The sequence below is a fragment of the Zingiber officinale genome, chromosome 8A (assembly GCF_018446385.1).
Source record: "Zingiber officinale cultivar Zhangliang chromosome 8A, Zo_v1.1, whole genome shotgun sequence".
Lineage (NCBI taxonomy): Eukaryota > Viridiplantae > Streptophyta > Magnoliopsida > Zingiberales > Zingiberaceae > Zingiber > Zingiber officinale.
Genome location: NC_056000.1, coordinates 6,069,833 through 6,088,851, shown reverse-complemented (window position 1 = coordinate 6,088,851; position 19,019 = coordinate 6,069,833). Strand labels below are relative to the sequence as shown.

Sequence of the window (19,019 nt, the reverse complement as noted above, 5' to 3'; positions counted from 1 at the left end):
TTTCAAATTTATCTTAAAAACACTCTTGAAAAATGTTTTAAATAGTTTTTTTTTAAATCATTCTTTGAAAAATTACTTTCAAATTTGTTTTAAAAACACTCTTGAAAAATGTTTTGAATAGTTTTTTTTGAAAATCATTCTTTAAAAAATCATTTTCAAATTTACTTTAAAAACACTCTTGAAAAATGTTTTGAATAGTTTTTTTAAAAAAAATCATTCTTTGAAAAATTATCTTGTTTCCAAATTACTCTGTAAACATTTTAAAAATCTATCTGACAAGATCTTTTAAAAAGTTTCTGTTCAAATTTACAATTTATTTTGCAAAAGTTAGTTTTCAAAACATTCATTGCAAAAATTTTGATATTTTTTCAAAATCTATGTTTTGAAAAACTAACTACAAGTATTTTGAAAACTATTTTAAACATACATGCTTTTGAAAACACTTTGGCAAAATTTTGAAAATTCTTGCAAGAGTTATCTTTTCAATTTCGCAAGCCTTTTTCAAACATAATCTTATTTCAAAAATAAATTTTCTTAGCAAAATTCTATATTTTTCTTTGCAAATGGGTTGTGTTTCAAAAGGTTAAAAATTTTCTAAATTCTTCCCCCAATAATCCTGAAAGTCTTTTGTTGTCAAAATTCTATTACTTTCCCTGAGTGCATGATTGACTCACTTATCTATTCATGTTTATTTTTTATGAATGTCAAAGGGGGAGGGTGGTTAGAGTTTAAGTTAGAAAATCAAAGAAAATCAGAAAACTTAATCCTAAAAATCCTAAAAATGATTAAGAGAACAAAACTGACTGCCTAATTTTAGACTTCTCTTAAAATCAAGTTCTATGTTTGTTTTTTTTTCATATCTTATTTTTCCTAACTTAACCCTAGTTGTTATTTCATCAAAAAAGAGGAGATTATTGGTGCAGATTGTACTAATGGTCTAACTCAGGTTTTGATGAATAACAAGGGAATTAAGTTAGGTGTTTTGTGATCTAATTGCTTTACCGAGTATGCAGAAACTGACAAGTTTGAAGGACTGGACACCAGGTTGAAATCCAACTAGATCCGTGGGATGGATAGTTGGTGCGAAGTCCAGGTAGGTCAATGGATCGACCGGATATCTGGCAGGAAGATAGTTGGCTCCGCGGGACCGGACAACCGGCAGAAGTCTAGTTGGATCTGCGGATCGGACAGCTGACATGAAGACCAGGTGGGTCAAGAGGCCAATCAATCGACTGTAAGTTGGTAAGTAGAGGTAAGTCACTGGAGGAGAGTGACTAAGTGAGGACGAGTCCTAATTGAGGGACAATAGGCATCGTCCAGGTTATGTCCATTTTGGATCCCTAATATAAGACCTTAACTAGTTCCTAGTCCTGCGAGGACAGGAGCTAATTACTACTTTTTATCTTTCACTGTGCTAACTTTTTTTTGCAGGTTAGATGTTTTAGTTTTAGACTAACACAACTTGTAGGGTAAAAGGAGTAAAAAATCTTCGGATAAATAGTATCCGAAAGCACCTTCACACTGTTCATGGAAGACGCCTTCAATGGCTTGAAGGTGGCTTTCGTAGGATAACTTTTGGACCCCGTCACAGATAAAGCACAACGAAGATGAGATCAGATTTCTCAGGTTAGAGGCGTCTTCATGCTTATGGAATGCGCCTTCCACAACCTTTATAAGGGCTATTCGACCAAGCTTCAAGGAACAACATCGATACCAGCTTCTGTGCGTCCATTTGAGGTCCCGACTGCTTCGGCTTCCTGCTGTGACATTGGTACAACGTTGTTTTTTGCCCGACTGCTGCCAAGGAGCTGAACGACACTGAGCCTAAGCTAACAATCTTCCAAGGAGTTGGGTAACAATTTGTAATTTGTACATTTTACTACTTGCAAAAGGACAAGTGTAGGGTGCTTCAGTTGTTCCCTCTTTCTATGTATTCGATTCCCTTTTCCGGAGGTACTAGAAAAGGTATTTTAGTAGATTGTCCATCGATAGGTCCGCGGGACCTGGGTCTTGGAGTAAGAGTCGCCGAAGGCTCTGAACCAAGTAAACCGACTGTGTCTGTTTTGGTTTTCTTATTTATCATTTGATTTCTCTGTTTTTCCGTTGCACATACTCGTGTTTTTTATTTAAATAATAAAATAAGTTTTTGAAAACCATTTGATTCACTCTCCCTCCCCTCACGTATGTATCGATCCAACACATGATAGGTCATAAGTAAATCTTCTCCCTATAAGAAGTTATTTGACAATTTAGCATTAAGAAATATTGAATTAATCATATTCGTATAAATTCAATTTTTTTTCTTTCGACCAAACCATTAAGGAGTAAATGATGCAAACTTTTGATGAATAATATCATGCTCTTCACATAAGACATCAAACTAATTTGAAAGATATTCACTATCTCTATCATTTTGAACCATTTTTATCTTTTTATCCTTTTGATTTTCAACCTCAGCTGAAAAGTTTAAACTTTTTAAATGCTTCATCGTTTGTTCTAATCAAATATACATAGGTATATCTAGAACAATATTCGTCAATGAAAGTGATAAAATATCTTTTTCCTTCTCTAGTTAAAATATCATTATATTCACAAATATTAGTATGAATGATATCTAATATTTATGTGTTTAGTTCGGCTTTGGAAATGGCTTCTTAATCATTTTTGTTTATATACAAATTTCATGCTTATCAGATTTTATATTTTACAATTAATCAAATCATGTTTAGACAGATATTTTAAAGATCTAAAATTTAAGTATGCTAAACGAGCATGCTAAATATCAAAGGAGTTAACATGATAAATAAAACTTATAGCTTTATTATCATTAACATTTAACTTATACATGCATTCCCATAGATATTCTTTTTCTAACCTTAAATTTTTTAATCATTATTGTCGTTGAAGTTAAGGGTGTCAAAAATGAATTCGATCCGACGATCCAATTCGAGTCGACTTGAAAAAAATCAGATTTGGGTTGAGTATTTTCGAGTTCGGGTCGGGTTCGGATTGGAGAGTTAAAAATTTTCAGGTTGGGTCGGATCGGGTTTGGGTTGACGCGGGTTGATCCAAGTTGACTTAAATATAGGATTTAGTGGGTTTTTTTGGGTTAAATTGAATTTTATTTTGAAAATTAAGATATTTTTATGTATATTAACATCATATTTGCATGATAATGATAGAGTATTGAAATAAAAGTGAAGAATTATAGGAAAAATAATCCAAAAAATCGTTTTGAATCGGATTTTTGGATTACCCGAGTTAGGTTCAGGTTGATTGGATTCGGGTTTAAGTGTTTTGGGTTGAACTTGGGTTCGGATCGGATTCGGATTGAGTTAAAAAAAAATTCAACCGGACCCCACCTAATCCATCCGAATTGACACCCTTAATTAAAGTTCTTGCTTGTCTCGGCAACATTAACCCTAGAGAATTCATTACTATTATCCTTGAGATTACGGGACATGCTCTCCCCTTCAATCCTCAAATATTCAGTCTCATCATGCAGAATGTTTTCGCGTCGAATTAAGACTTCATTCAAAGTGCACAGGCTTGTACCATTTTTTTTAGAACTTAGTATTCCTCATCAAAACACAAACACAATTGCCAAATAAAACAAATAGTCTAGAATTTGCTGATAATAATAGAGGGCGAAATTATTAGATGGTGATAAGGATGATGTCACGTCGAATATTTTTAGGACAATCGGACGCATCAGCGCAACTGTTCATGCAGCTCTTCCTCTTGACTCTTTACTTAGAATATTCTTTGAGGGCATAATTATCAGTCTCAGTGTCTCACTGGCTGCCCATCCCAGAAAAGGAGGCTGTCTTGGTTGACGAAGTTCACGCGCAGCTGTCTCCTCTGCTTCTGGTTGTCAACTGAAACAGGCGCCAACGTAAAACAGTCTTTCGGCCAGATCTCGATAAAGCTTCTATCACGCCGTCCATATTTATGTAGGCATCGATGGCAAGAATAAAAATAACTAAAAAACTATGTAATCAAAATAACTAATAAAATGTTGAGTCAAAATTTAAATATTCTACATCTTTTTGCACTCAATAAACTAATTCTCCGAGTTGCTTGTTGACGTATTTTAAATTACTATATGGGCAAGATATAAAAGAGAAACCTTAATGGGCATTCACTCGCGGCCCACATGGCCCATTGGATAAATAAATTTTAGCCCAATTACTAGTCCTCATTGAAATCTGGTCAAGAAAAGCAGCTTCACTTTCACAGTGCTAAAATCATGAAACAAATTAACTAATGCGACTTTAAATAGGGTTCTAGAATCTGATATATTCCGCGTTCGTCACTTATTATTGCTTCCTTGTATTACAAGTATGCAAAAGGGTTTCATCTCTCTTTCTCAACACGTTTCTCCGCAGTAATAGAAGAACAAGAGAGGAAAAGCACACGATATTTCCTTCCATTTCATTCCCTTTTTGTCTTTTGTTTTTTTTCCTTTTTCTTACCGAGCACGAACTTGAAAGTTGAAATGGAGTAAGCCAATGGCAATTGTTTTGGTCAACGCTATCCCATCGGACGCTGTTGACTTTCAATATTTGTTGGATCGTCTCTTCGGTGGGGCCGCCGCACTTGTGGATCTTAAGCAAAGCTTGAAACGTTGCAATTACTGCACTCGCCATTTGATCAACGCTCCCACGGTCCTAACTATCGAGCTGGACAGGACCGTAAAAATACGCGGGCGTTGGAGGCAGCAGCGGTCCTCGCATTTAATTTACCCAAAACACCCCTGCCTGAATAACCTTTTCCGTTTGGAATCGAGGGGTAATTTAGTCATGCAGCGTCACGTTTTCCTTCGCCCTTCGTATTTTGCTTCTATTTATTTCTTTCTCCGTTGCCAGCGAACGAGGAGGAGAAGCAGGGGAGGTTGATCGAATTGCCTCACATCTGCAGCCAAACGAATTGAGAAATCCTTCGATCCGGTTGGTATTTAATCCGGTGTGATCTTGTGGAAGCGGTTTTTGGTGTTTTCTACGTCGTTCTCAGTTATCCGGGCACTTAATTCAGCGGCAGAAAAATATGCAGAGCCGGTCCAGAATTTCGGGGATGCTTTCCCATAGCTTCAAACCGCAGAAATGGTGAGCGCCTTTTCGATCTGAATGTTTTAGAGTTTTATTGTTTTTTGATTGTAGTATTAGCGTTTGGCTTCTCGATTCTGTTCCTTCCCCCCTTTTTTATTTTGACTTATCTGGCGGGCGATTGAACTGGGGGGCAGCAAGACGTCTCTGAAGCTAGCGGTGTCACGGATAAAGCTGCTAAAGAACAAGAGGGAGGAGATGGTGAAGCTCATGCGACGGAATTTGGCTCAGCTCCTGGAGAGTGGACAGGAACAAACCGCTCGGCTACGGGTAAGAGTTCCTTTTTACAGAATGGTTAAACTCGTTTTCAGATATGAACCAGTCGATGAAAAGTTTGGGTTTTTGAATCGTAGTTTTTAAGTTTTAATAATTTTGTGCGCGTTCATGTATACTTCAAAATCAACATTTCCCGAGGGTTCTCACTTTTCAGCTCCCTATGATAATTTGGTCATTGATTACTTTGTTTACTTGACCATCATTCATCTGGTCAATGATTATTCTAGGATTGGCTTCTAAAGAAAATGATGTGTTCGAAGGGCTATTATGACTTATTTGTTTCATTTACCTTTAAGGTCAAAGTGTCATGATAATCATCTTGAAATTTAGTTCTGCATTATATGGCGGCTATGATTTATCACTGTTTTTTTTAGTACATATATTATTTCAAGCATCCGTACCATCTGTATAATCATGCTCATCCTGTGAACATTCAATAATGCACATGATTTATCTAGAAGTTCATACTTTGTCGATTAACTTGCTACATTGTGTCAACTTTCAGGTTGAACATGTTATCAGGGAAGAAAAGACTACGTCAGCATATGAACTCATTGAGATATATTGTGAAATCATTGATTCACGTTTGCCTATAATAGAGTCACAGAAGTATGTAACTTAGCAGCTAAATTTCCTTGATGTCTCATTATGCTCCTTTGTTTTGTCTTCCTCTTCCTATTGCTTGTCTTATAAGCTCATAAATGATGTGTTTGCCAAATAAAAGACATTAGAAGTCAAAATCTGGAATGTTTTACATCCATAGCGACTGCTGACTTTCTTAATCTACTTGGAGGGCAAAACTATGGACTGTCCTTAAAATTTAAATCTGTTTCATATGACGGTGGTTTTCATACTTCCCTATTAAGTTTGTTACTTCACTTCCTGCCTTTTAACAAAGAAATAATTGATTTTACATCACTTACCTCATCGGAGAGAAGCAGAATTTGAACAGAAACTAACTTTTCCCCTAGTTGTTACAGATAAATAAATTGATACATTCTTGCATATTTTCAATGTGGATCAGTGTAGGCTGTGTAGCCGGCCCCAAATAGTTGCAATTTACAGGACTTAGTAATGACGACAACGATGATGATTACTACAGGATAACAACTAAGTTCATATCATCAATGTAAAATCTCAAAGTTTGCTTCTAGATTTCATCATTTATTTTAGAACCTAATTAGATATTGGAATATCTCTAACTATTGGATATTTAATCTCACGGTATAACATAAGCCCTTTTGCTTCTTTTTTAACTCTTTCTCTGATGCTTTCTTTTGTTTCTTTAAGGTTTTTTTTTTTTTTTTTGTCATTTTATTGCATCTTAGCGATGCCTTTCTTCATCGGTTACCCAAGCTGACATGATTGAAAGGCCTTTTGATTGGAATTGCTAAGAAGCCGTAGAAGATTTTTGAAAATAATAATAATTATTATTATTTTGAATGGGATCATTCCTGGCATTGTTTAACTCTTGCAAAATGCTCATCTTCTAGGAATTGCCCCATTGATCTGAAGGAAGCAGTATCAAGTGTAATATATGCATCCCCGAGATGTGCCGATATCCCAGAACTTATGGATATTAGCAAACATTTCACAGCAAAGTATGGTAAAGATTTTGTTAAGGCTGCTCTTGAAATTCGACCAGATTGTGGAGTTAGTCGTATGGTAAGGTTCAATTCATTAACTTAGCTTTGTTAATAGAAATTACAACAAAATGGAAGAGTATCTCCTCTACATCTCTTTCTGATTTTTTTTCCCTTTTTATTTAGGGACAACCAACATCCATCATTTTTGGATAGCTAATATTTCTTATAGATTCAATTTGCAAGTATTTTTTTCTTAATCTTTCCCATTTAAATTACTATGGTTCAGATGGTCGAGAAACTATCAGCAAATGCACCTGATATTCAGACAAAGATTAAAGTCCTGAATGAAATTGCTAAAGAACATGGAATTAAATGGGAACCCAAAGCATTTGAAGAGCAAGCTCAGAAACCTAAGGATGACCTCCTGGTAAATTGCATTGTTCCTTCACTTTTTCATTCAATTTCTGTCAGACTCAAGATGCAATTAAGTCTAAGCTTCATGAATCTGTATCTGAACAGAGTGGTCCATCCTCTTTCAGTACTATGGATAAAACAGAAATTAAATCGTCTGATACAAAAGCCTCTTTTGCTGGAAGCCAGAGCAATGAATCAATTCCCAAGGTTTATCAGAATAATATGGCAACCCAACCACAAGGTATTGTAAGATACTCCTAGTAAACATAACCCATCATCTTTCAGTACATGCCTAAACTTATTTGTGCAGTAAATATATCAATTAAATTAGTTTACTTCCCTTGGTATTCTCTTGATAATCAATTATAAATGAGATCTTTTTCTTGTATCTTAGCGGTCAAATCAACCCTTGCCAAGGAAGAGAGTGTTTCCTTCCATAGCTCATGGAACATGGAATTTAAGGATGCAACTTCTGCTGCTGAGGCAGCTGCCCAATCTGCTGAAAGGGCTAGCATGGCAGCTAGAGCTGCTGCTGAGTTAGCAAGCCGCGGGAATGTTTCTAGACCATCTTCTGGTGGATCATATGAACAATCTGCATATGTTGTCAAAAATGAAGGACCTCAGTCAATGAAAAACTCTTATGTGGGGAGCAATGACACTTCACATTTAAAAGCATCTGAGGATACTAGCCCGGAGGATTCTCATTTTGTGAACCAAAAGGAACCAGATCTGCAGAAGGATGACTTGGTACGAACAAACAAATTAGCTAAAGATCAAACCTTCAATAATAATCCTACCTCTAGGGAAAATCTGACATCAGAGAAGACTCGGTTAGCTGGCTTGCCGGTTGTTAATGCTACATCTGGGAAAAATCTCCATGAAGATAATGCCAGACCATATCATTATGTTCAGGAAAGCATTTCAGATCTAGGACCTGCATCCAAGATCGATAATGTTGATACTGATCATGATGTTGCTGTTGTTGATGATGACAGCAGTCTGAACTATGAACATAGACCTAGCATGTTTCCTTCATTTCATTCTGATACTCTTGATGAATATAAAACTGTGGACTATCATGAGGATAAAACTGAAGCTGATTCTTCAGCTGGGCATTATGATGACTACAACAGTGATAATGATGATCACTGGAGGCACAGAGAGAGCAACTTGTTAGATTCATTTTTGCCACAACAAAGTAATGGACCTTCTAATCTCTTGTCAAACGTGGATTCTTGGAGCCAGAAGGAGAGTGTTTCTGGGTTTATGAATAATGAAATCAACTCACAATCACACCAAACAGATTATTCAGATAAGACAAAGCAGGCTGACCTACACTCGGATTCTGATGACAATCTGCCACCAAAGTATAACGTGCCAAAATATGACTCTGATCAATCAAGTTCTGAGAGTGAAGATGAGATGGAGAATCCTAATTTTATAGGGCATGGGAGATCAAGCAATTTCGTAGACACTGACAGCAGCTCCAGTAAAGTTTCACTGGCAGCACGACCTAGTCATGGAGCGCATCTCATGGATGATACTATTGCACTTGATTCTAGTAACCAAAGAGTAACTGTCTTCCATGATGAGGAAAACCTTGAATTGGAAAGAGACTCTAATGATAAGAGTCGGAGATCTGACCTTAATGTACGTAATAGCCACCAATTTCGAAGTATTGGAAAATCTCACTCTAATGATGCAGGGGGAGGATCTACAGAAGAAGAATCAGTAAATACTTTGGTCTCAGATGAAGGATATGAAAGTGGGATCCTGAACTTCGGTAGATTATCTGGTGGATTCCGGAATAAAGGTAACACTCGTCCACCTTATGTAAGAAACATCAGTGCTGATGTATCATCCAGGGCGACAATGAATTCAGAAGATATATCTCTCAATGATGATGAAATTACAATCAGTACATCTGAATTTTCAACGAGTATTGAAGCCACAAGTGAAGGGAAAACAAGTGGACATTTGCATACGAATACTTCCGGGACAAAGTTTAGAGCTTCCCTAGCCAATGTGGACACTAGTCTTGATAGTGAAGAGCAGTTTGCAAATAGATCATCAGATGATTCTTCAGCAACAGGAAGATCAATTTATTCTCAGTATAGAAGAAGTTCTGAAGATTTGGTCCATCCAGTTCAAGAATCACATCTCCAGCAACAAGAAAGAAAGGAGTACAAGGAATCTAATTCAAGATCATCATTGACAAACTACATAGACAGGGAGGAAGAGCAAACTTATTCTGCCAGGGTTAGACAGTCAAGAGATAGTATTTCGACCTCTGGAAGCCAGAAGTCGAACATTTCTCCTTCCACACAGAAATCAACTGACTCTGAGATTACAAATCAGAGGCTTAACAGTCAGATACTACATGCGAGGGCATCTTATGGCTCGAAATCCAGAGTGCCAATCAATGATTCCAATTTTGGCAACCAAGAGGCAGAGGAGCTGGAGCTGCAAACTGCATCCATGAGTGGCAACAATAAGAGTGCTAAGCTTTCTCGAAGAACAAGACCCATACCATCAGTTGCTAAAGAAGATAAAGTCCCAAACATCTCAGAACCAGTAAAGGAATCAAAGACCTCGCTACTGAATTCTGAAGGTGAATCTTCTTCTGCCAAAATAAAACACTCCAAAGGTTTACAGGACAGGGATAGTTCCAAGCCTCGACAATCACAATCATCAGCCGAAGAACCATCAATGAAACATTCACAAACTGAACCATCTGTTGTTAGCGGTCATTCCAAGCTACCTCAAGATGAGTCAAGGCGGCCTTCCGTTAAAGAAAATGAGAAATCTACTATGCCAAGTTCAGATGGGAAATCAATTTCACGTGAAATCTCTTCTAAAAATTTGTCCCATGTTCATCCAAGGCTTCCTGATTATGATTCCATTGCTGCTCACTTTCAGTCACTCAGAGCAAATGTGCATAAGTAGGTGATATTGAGTCTTCGTGTTCTTTTTTTTGGAGAGAATTTTTTTTATTATAACAAAAGTTAATTATGTTCATTCTAGAGATCAGGCAGGATCCTTTTGATCCATATTTTACAGATCAGAAGATGGATCATAAAGATTGATTGATTTTGATAGACCCTATCTATTTAATAGATGGGATCCATCTAAATCAACTAATAAATATAATGATCCATCTTTTATACTGTAAAATAAGATCTAGCAAATCCCTCTCCCTAATCTCCTCTCCCTAGAAACGGCCCTGAGAGTCCGTTCTAGGTGTGTTGAAATTAGCAATGTAAACTTTCTCAATAGCTACCATTTGTCGATTTGCTACAAGAAGATGTAGTGCTGTTTTTGCACGCGGACCACTGGACCTCACTTGTAGGAATTAATGCTTTTGTAATCGGTTTTTCCAGTTCCTATTACTTTTTGCCAAAATGATTTTGGTGGTAAAACTATATTTACGATAAAGAGAAAAGCAATTAAACCACCTTTTCTATTTTACATATTAGAACTGTGGTACTGATTTAGAGAAGGTGAATCAATATGATTTGCCTACAAGGAAACTCATCACCATTGACACCAAGGAACTATACGCGACAGCAACCTCATACCTGGCATGACAAGCACCAACTTAATAGAATAAATGGCAGAAATTGCAACCTTAGTCAAACATGTACCAAAATGGGATTTTTTTGAAAAAAAAAAAAAAAAGCCGAGGAAAAAAAATATTGGGGTGGCTGATGATATCCCGTATTAGTGGCGATACTCATGAATCATGACAGCAGAACAATAGTTTTCAATTTTCATGACTACAAAAAAGTAATGTGTGCTTCACCCAAAGTTCATAGAAAATTCCTGAAATAATCTGATCATTTACATCATGTCTTTCACAACCATATTATATAAAGCATTCATCAGGATCGAGGACTTAATTCATCCTGATGTTGAATCAGGAACAGCAACTGCTGTTCTGAGCTACTGGTTGACCCTGTATTCTCACTGTAGCAGGTCTACTGGTGCTCATTGTTGGTTGACTCGCCATTCTACATAAGCAATGCTAATTAGTACCCTTTATCACATTTAAGAAATTTAATCTCATCTAAAACTTCATCCCAAGGTTACTGTGGCAAACAAGTGCATTAGCAGTAGAAGAAATGTACGAACCTGTTCTTGATTTCGGCAGCCATGGTCATAAAAGCCTTCTCTACATTCATTGAGTCTTTTGCACTTGTCTCCAAGAAGGGTATCCCAATTTCATCCGCAAATGCCTTCAGGCATCAAATAAACTAGCATTAGTAAATGTAGCTGAAAAAATGAGAAACCTCATTGACAAAATGGGAAATATTAAATTAGGACAAGGACTTTCTACCTTGCCAGTTTCATATGAGATCACTCTGTTTGCAGTCAGATCACACTTGTTTCCAACCAGTAGCTTGTTCACATTTTCACTAGCATACCTATTAATCTCATTCAGCCATTGTTTGACATTGTTGAAGCTTTCCTGATCAGTAATATCATAAACCACCTGCCAACATTGACAGTCATGTCAAACTGAAGAATTAGTTTATAAACAAACCAAATAAGTGGCAGTTAGTTACGATAATCCCGTGAGCACCACGGTAATAGCTGCTTGTTATTGTCCTAAAGCGTTCTTGCCCTGCAGTATCCCACTACAGAATAAAAGATTAGTAGTCAAGTAAGACAGTGAACTAGTCGGTGACAAGCACCAACAAGACTTACAATTTGAAGCTTTATGGTTTTCCCATCTTGCTCAACTGTGCGAATTTTCTGATAAAATAAAAACATCTATAAGCAAAACACGCAATGAGGAAATCACTGTAAAACTTTATGATATTTTATAGAAACTTACAAAATCAACACCAATTGTACTGATGTAACTCTCCAAATATGAGTCGTCCTATGCAAAGTAGGAGGTAAAACATACATGAGCTGAAAGCGTGTGAAAGCATAAATCAAGGATAAAGTTGGGCTTCAAGTGAATATATATTCACAGGAATATTTCACAAGTTTATATTAAACCAACAAGAGTTAGCAATTCCTTATTTAGTAAAAGATGAGTGTCCAAATGGAAGTATAAATAAGTCGAGAAAAAAATATAACAAGCTAAAAAGCATCTTCTAAAAAAATCTTCCTATTGATGAATTAGAAATGCCAGAAAACAGCACTTGCATGGAACTATAATTCCGTTAACTTTCACTCCTAGAAACATTCTGTTAGGATGCCTGAAGCCTGCTAGTACAAAGTACATATCATATCTATTCTATTGTTTCCCTTCTCCATAATTGCTCCTTGTCGTTATATGTTTTATATTCAAAAGTTAAAAAGGTTTTCACATCATGCTTATGACATCTAATTGAACCAAAGTAAATAGTTTTCACCCTATTTTGAACAGGTCATTATGTTTTCCAATATTAATTCTACTACAATGAAACGAAGTCTTGCAAACAGAGAATCGACAAAACACCCTTAGACCTGAATCATGAACCCAAAGGAACCAATATCCTATAGGTAGTTGCTTTTATGCGATTGAATTAGTAAAAACAAACTTTGCCACCAGTTCAAGATTTCCTGGTACAAAATCTCAGACATGAACAGAAACGGTTATTTAAAAAAAGTTGAACTGACAGAATTTGGTTGATTTTCTGATATTGGGGAATGGGGACAAGATGCTCACCTACAAATACTTCATTATTTCTAATTATATTTCCTTAAGTTTTCGTGAAATAACCCTGACACCACTAAAAATTACCTACAACTTATGCATTTTCTAATGTTTTCTTTGGGTCTCCTTAAATTCCGAAAAAAAAAGGGCAACCCGGTGCACAAAGCTCCCGCCATGCGGGGTCCCGGGGAAGGATCCATTATACGCAGCCTTACCCTGCTTTTTGCAATAGGCTGTTTCCAGGATTCGAACCTGTGACCTTTTGGTCACATGGCAATAACTTTACCCTCCCCTTCAACTACTTAAATTCCAAACTGAGTTATTTTGTTCTCCTTCGCTATATCCTGAGTTTTAGATTGATTTGAATTTCTATCTCAATGCTAGAAATTCAAAATGATAATTCGGTTGGTAACCAAACATGCTATGTGGATATTTATTACATAGAAAATCATTCTGCTATATTGTAATTATTACATGATAATTTGGTTGGTGACAGACTAAATCCTAGGGAACAAAATCAGACAACTAGTTTATTATTTACGTTCTTTATGTTCTAAATGAAGGGAAATCTTGGCGCAACGGTAAAGTTGTTGCTATGTGACCAAAAAGGTCACGGGTTCGAATCCTGGAAATAACCACTTGCAAAAAGCAGGGTAAGACTGCGTAATGGACCCTTCCTCGGGATCCCGCATGGCGGGAGCTTCGTACACCGGACTGCCCTTTATGTTCTAAATAATATTTTAGCCATACTGGGTGGAGGAACTGGATAAATAAGACCTGAAACCAGTTCACTCATCGTCACTTCAGGATTTTTGTATTGCTTTGCAGGTAGCATTTGGGACTTGCAAATACAAACAAAGGATTCCATCAATTAGCAAGGCCATACATGGCTAAACAATTGCCAGCACAAGATTTATTCATGCAAAAGGACTCATAAATTTACTGCAAAAGCTGAATATTGAAAAAACAAGATGGAGGGAGAGGCAGCATATCAATGATAACAAATAGAAAGCTCTAGAAAAGGCCATTTTGAACGGATCTTTACCGCAAATCTCAACAAAAGGCATGATTTTCCAACCCCAGAATCACCAATGAGCAAAAGCTTGAAAAGATAGTCACTGCAAAATACATATTTGTCACACTTCTTTGTATACCGAGGCTAGATTGATTCAAGGGTAATGACTACTGGAGCTGATAGATCATGCAGAACAATGAGAAAATCTTTCCAAACATAGCCAAATCTCAAGCTTAATTCACACAAGCAACGGACCCAATTTCTATATGAGTATTCACACAAGCTTAAGTGGTTCTTTCTAAACAGGCTAACTCTTATTCATCTCTTTCACGATGCCTCAACAATAAATTTAGGTAGCAAAATTCTGTGTCTTCTAAACGGATTTCACTATTCCAATCTTTACTCGAGATGTTCGCTCCGGACAGCAAGAAAGAAGGTAAACAACAATGAAAACTCTCAATCTGGGAAAAAAAAAAATAGGTGTAAAGTACAATCTTAAAAAGGTTATGCCCTAATTTAATTGAAACAGATGGAAATTTTGCCAAACAGGCGACTTCTCGGGTAGGAAATAGGAAGATGCTTACTATTCGGGGTTCATGGCGGAATCCCTGGAATGAAGGGCTCCTCCTATCAACAAGAGATGGCCGATCCGCTTACTCTGTAGCCAAGAAAGGGGAAAGTGAGGGAATTGGAACCTGGTCGAGTGTTGTAGTGTGTGCAGGCCTCGTAGACACCTCCACTTGTATTGTCTATTTCAATTCCATCGACGCTATTAATCGACTAACTTTTTCACAAAATTAATATAAATGGTATTCCAAATAAAGAATTCTGAGAGTAAATTCTCAAATTAAAAAAATTTAAGTTAATCATCACATATGAAAAAAGATAATTTTTTAGATTTTAACAGATCAACTCAATTATACAAACTATTTTATCGAGGAAGTGACAAGAAGAAATTAGGCAACAAAATTTTATTTAAAAAGAAAATATTAAACATGGGAAAGAAAAAAAAAAGACAATCCAATGTATTCTCTTTAAAAAAAAAATTATAGTCAAAATATCATAAAATCATAAACCACAATAATTTGAGGAAATACTTTCTTACCTCTCCCGAGGAAGTCAAAAAAACAATCGAGGTTGTTCAAGTACCTTCATTGAGATACCATCCACCCCGAGTTATGGCCCAGCTCAACAACAAGCACGCAATGTGCGTGCAATTATTTGTCTGTCTCAAGTCTCCAATGACCTAGTACTTTGAAATCTTTGTTTAACTAATTTCTCGTGGCAATTATTTGTCCCATCACCAGTTTTTTTTCACATTACTTCTTCTTGTATTATTGCTTTGTCAATCTAAACTATATGGTCGGTCTTAGATATGACTTCGAAAGAAAAAGTCAATCGAACATAAATTCAAAAGATCAAGGCAGCCTAATAAGTTGTGTCGAATATTCGTCCAAGCTGGCTTTCAATAAGTACGTCATCACACGCAAAAGAATTACGCGTAATTATAGATCAGTGTCAGAATGATGAACATCCTGCTCCTCCTCTTACCCATTCAATCCCCACGATTGATTTAGGAGAACGTTGGATCTGTACTTTCAGAATTAATCGGTATAACTTAGATATTTAATATCTATTAAATTAAAAAAGTAATAAAATAATTATGAAATAAAAATTTCCATAATTGATGGAGCTGAATGCTGCCAATTATTCCAATCGGCTACCTCCAAAACATTAATTAATACGAGCTGTTAACACGTTCCATCGGCACCAACGTCTGATTAAGCAAAAGTAAAGCGACGTTTCACCTTTGACAGTTGTCATTGGGCCCACCGCCAGCTGCATGTCTCCTCTCCTCGACCGCTATAAACCGCTCTCCTCCTCCTACTCCGCATCGATCCCCAAACCCGGCCCTTCTTCGTTTCAGATCTCGCCGCGGAGACATGGCTTCCTTCGGATCCACATCTCTCGCGATCTGCGCCGTCGCCGTCGCTCTTCTCGCCGGAGGCGCCTACGCGGCCGACTCTCCAGCCCCCGCCCCCACCTCCGCCGCTGGAGCCGCCTCTCCTCCGCTCGTCGTCGCTCTCCTCGCTGCCACCGTCGGCCTCCTGCTCGGTTCCCTCCGCCATTGAAGGATCTGCTAGGGCGGAGCGCTCCTTGGATCGCTCGGGATCTGGTGATCGAGATGTATACTGTGTCCGCTCATGTGTATTTCTTCGTATGTGTCAGGTACTTCGTTGTGACATTGTTGTTGAGAAATGGGGGTTTTCGGTGCTTCGACGGGTGTGGTTTTGGCGATGGGGATTTAGTCTGTGATGGTGTGGGACTGTAGATACGGCGTTGTTGTGGTGTATTCTAATCTATTTCATTATTGATTCACCTATTCTTCTCTACCATGTACCCTGTCTATGTTCTCGATCGATCACATTTGGTGCTCTGATTCGTCTTCAACTCGCTGGATCCATCGAACGTCGCTTAAACTTTGAATCTAAGTGTCCCCTTGAATAATTTTTTTTTACAAACCAAAATAATAATATATAAATAGATAATTAATTAAAATAAAAAAACAGTGCAATATTTCCATTCTTCAACTGAAAATTTGCAGTTTTGCAAAAGTAAAGTAATTCCCGAGTAATTAAGGTTGTAAACAACTGCAGTTTAATATATTCATTAAATATATTATATTAAGTAAGTGCAGGAATTCATATTGAAACATGATTTGCACATATTCATGGAACTTGAGCACAGCTTGCGTGCGATCGAATCGATCCAGATTTAAATTAAATGAATCCGCTAAAATGGCACTCATTAAACTAAATGGGTTGTCAATTCAATTAAATAACTTGAGTTTCATAAATTGACCTATAATCAATGATAGGTCGAATAAGATGAGCCCTCGAAGTTAGGGCCGAAGTAAAGAAAACTAATTAATGTGACAGTTAAAATTAAAGAGAGATCAATAATCAAGGTTAGCACGATCGTAGAGCCCAATCGAGTAGCCCGACCGAGCACTTCGGCCAATCAGATCTTTTGTCCAATTAGATTCCAAGTCCTCCTAGCCCAATTGAATCCTGAGTTTCCTCAACTCAATTGGAATTCGAGTCCTCTTGATCTAATCGGATCTTCTAGAGATACTATTCGACCAAGTTCTTTGTCCGACCGAATGTCAAGTCCTCAAGGTTCCTAACCTTCGGTAGTCAATTAGACTCATTCAATAGCGATGTCCAATCAGACAGCAGATAAGACTCGTCAGAAAGTGTTACAATTAATAGCCCCTCAACCGGATGACTTGATATTCTTTTTTGGTGTTTTACGTAATCGTTGTCAAATAATCAAGAGAATATTTCATGTGTTGTCTGTACGGTGAAAGTTTCTACCCTATAAATGCATATATGATGGATCTAATTTAGGAAAGACTATAAAATGTCAGGATGGTTGATCATATTTAGTAATGCATTGATATTTGCATAGTGATGAAAAACAACATTATATAAGGGGACTCCTTTTCAAGGTACAAGTAAACTACGCTATCACACCATTAAGTTTGAGGTTCAAATCTAGGCATAGTCGAGGTAAATGTCTCCCTTATGTGCTAGTCACTATTCCAAAGACTAGTAGTTGCTCGTGATTTATCTCTTGCCTGTTGACCCTGGGACGGGTTGGCGGGGATGTCGGGGGTGAGTGTATTCGCCTTTTGCCACCAAATAAGCTTCGCTATCAGAATTCACTGTTCATCGTCATTGTTCTTCAGCTCCTTGTCTAACTTGAGCATCGGAGTGTTTGTACCAGGGACCCTTCCCTAGCGTGGTCGCTGACATTTCGTTCCTTCGTTCTTGTTTGACAAGCAAGCTCGCTTATGCCACACTGTTCTTCCTGCTCGAAGTCTTCCCGTGATCAACCTCGAAGTCACCTAGTCAACACGTCATCTTCCATGATTTTAGACAAAACTAAATTTGGCGTCGTCTATAGGAACGTCGCATAATTTTGAAACACGAAGATGGAAGAAGCTAGAAGGTTCACAATAGTTACCCTATTACAGGAGGACATGGATTTACTAGTAGCTGCTAAAGCACAGAAGTTAGCACAACAATAGCAAGCGGTCAGGGGTCCTCTGCCGAATGACCCGGCACTATCGGTGATGCACACTGAGTGAAGGACCAAGGTAGAAGGGTCGATGGGATTCCCCATGGTCCCTCCTTCGCCGATCAATTTCACCTAGGCATCTGTATAGCCGATCAACCTTCTATCCGTGCCCTCATTCCCACTCACATACCATATGACATTATTCCGCATGCCTTTCGATGATATAGGCCAAGTGAAAAGGCCTCAGGGATCATCTTCAATAGACACACCCCCTCGGGATCCCCGGAAGGGGAAGACTCTGGTTGCTAGTAACTCCCCTGAGCGGGTAAGTATGGCGTTATCCCTGGAAATCTTAGAAGATAAATTACCGAGTCATTTCCAACACTTGGCGATTGGAGAATATAGAGTCACAGTTGATCCAGATGACTAACTACTCAAGTTTGAAAATATAGTTGATGCGGTAGTGTGGCCGTCAGATAGGATTAAATTTAGCGCCGTTTGTAGGAATTTTACCTGATCTGGAACGTGAAGATGGATGACGCTAAAAATTTTTTGCCATCATCATGATCTAGGTGGACTTCGACAAACACATTATATTCTCCTCTCACTCCATGAGTATTCGTGAGTTAAACCTTCGGCCGGTTAGCAAGTCAATTTTTCTATTATATTTTCTCTTTCGATATCCGCTACAACTTCTCGATCAGAGAGTAAGAGTCTAACTCCATGATCAGAGACTATGGTCCTAGATCCTCAATCAGACACTAGGGGGACAACTTCTCGATCAGAGTCTAACTCCATAATCAATGATAGGTCGAATAAGATGATCCCTGAATCCTGAGTTTCCTCAACTCAATTGGAATCCAAGTCCTCTTGGTTTGATTGGATCTTCT

The 19,019-nt window shown here is 37.6% G+C and overlaps 2 protein-coding genes across 2 annotated transcripts; one reads left to right on the top strand and one right to left on the bottom strand.

The window, feature by feature from the left end:
• Positions 1–4,844: 4,844 nt before the first annotated feature.
• Positions 4,845–10,733, top strand: LOC122012126. Its single transcript, XM_042568574.1, has 7 exons — positions 4,845–5,105; positions 5,243–5,375; positions 5,887–5,990; positions 6,875–7,046; positions 7,254–7,394; positions 7,487–7,622; positions 7,776–10,733. The coding sequence occupies exons 1-7, from the start codon at positions 5,047–5,049 to the stop codon at positions 10,325–10,327; spliced, it is 3,297 nt and encodes a 1,098-aa protein (XP_042424508.1). The 5' UTR covers positions 4,845–5,046; the 3' UTR covers positions 10,328–10,733.
• A 384-nt stretch (positions 10,734–11,117) lies between these two features.
• LOC122012125 (ras-related protein RIC1) lies at positions 11,118–14,805 on the bottom strand. The gene is made up of 8 exons (XM_042568573.1): positions 14,631–14,805; positions 14,077–14,149; positions 12,219–12,266; positions 12,089–12,136; positions 11,947–12,018; positions 11,718–11,873; positions 11,513–11,616; positions 11,118–11,391 (listed from the first exon to the last, which is right to left on the bottom strand). Exons 1-8 carry the CDS (start codon positions 14,642–14,644, stop codon positions 11,298–11,300), a joined length of 609 nt encoding a protein of 202 aa, XP_042424507.1. The 5' UTR covers positions 14,645–14,805; the 3' UTR covers positions 11,118–11,297.
• Positions 14,806–19,019: the final 4,214 nt, after the last annotated feature.

What these genes read in the sequence shown, in the direction of transcription:
- LOC122012126 (XM_042568574.1), top strand. Translation starts at nt 5,047, where the DNA reads ATGCAGAGCCGGTCCAGAATTTCGGGGATGCTTTCCCATAGCTTCAAA. An exon ending in AACAAACCGCTCGGCTACGG is followed by an intron (nt 5,376 to 5,886) that starts GTAAGAGTTCCT and finishes GTCAACTTTCAG; the next exon opens with GTTGAACATGTTATCAGGGA. An exon ending in AACCTAAGGATGACCTCCTG is followed by an intron (nt 7,395 to 7,486) that starts GTAAATTGCATT and finishes GTATCTGAACAG; the next exon opens with AGTGGTCCATCCTCTTTCAG.
- LOC122012125 (XM_042568573.1), bottom strand. An exon ending in GTGGTGCTCACGGGATTATC is followed by an intron (nt 11,874 to 11,946) that starts GTAACTAACTGC and finishes CAATGTTGGCAG; the next exon opens with GTGGTTTATGATATTACTGA. An exon ending in GCTGCCGAAATCAAGAACAG is followed by an intron (nt 11,392 to 11,512) that starts GTTCGTACATTT and finishes TTGCTTATGTAG; the next exon opens with AATGGCGAGTCAACCAACAA.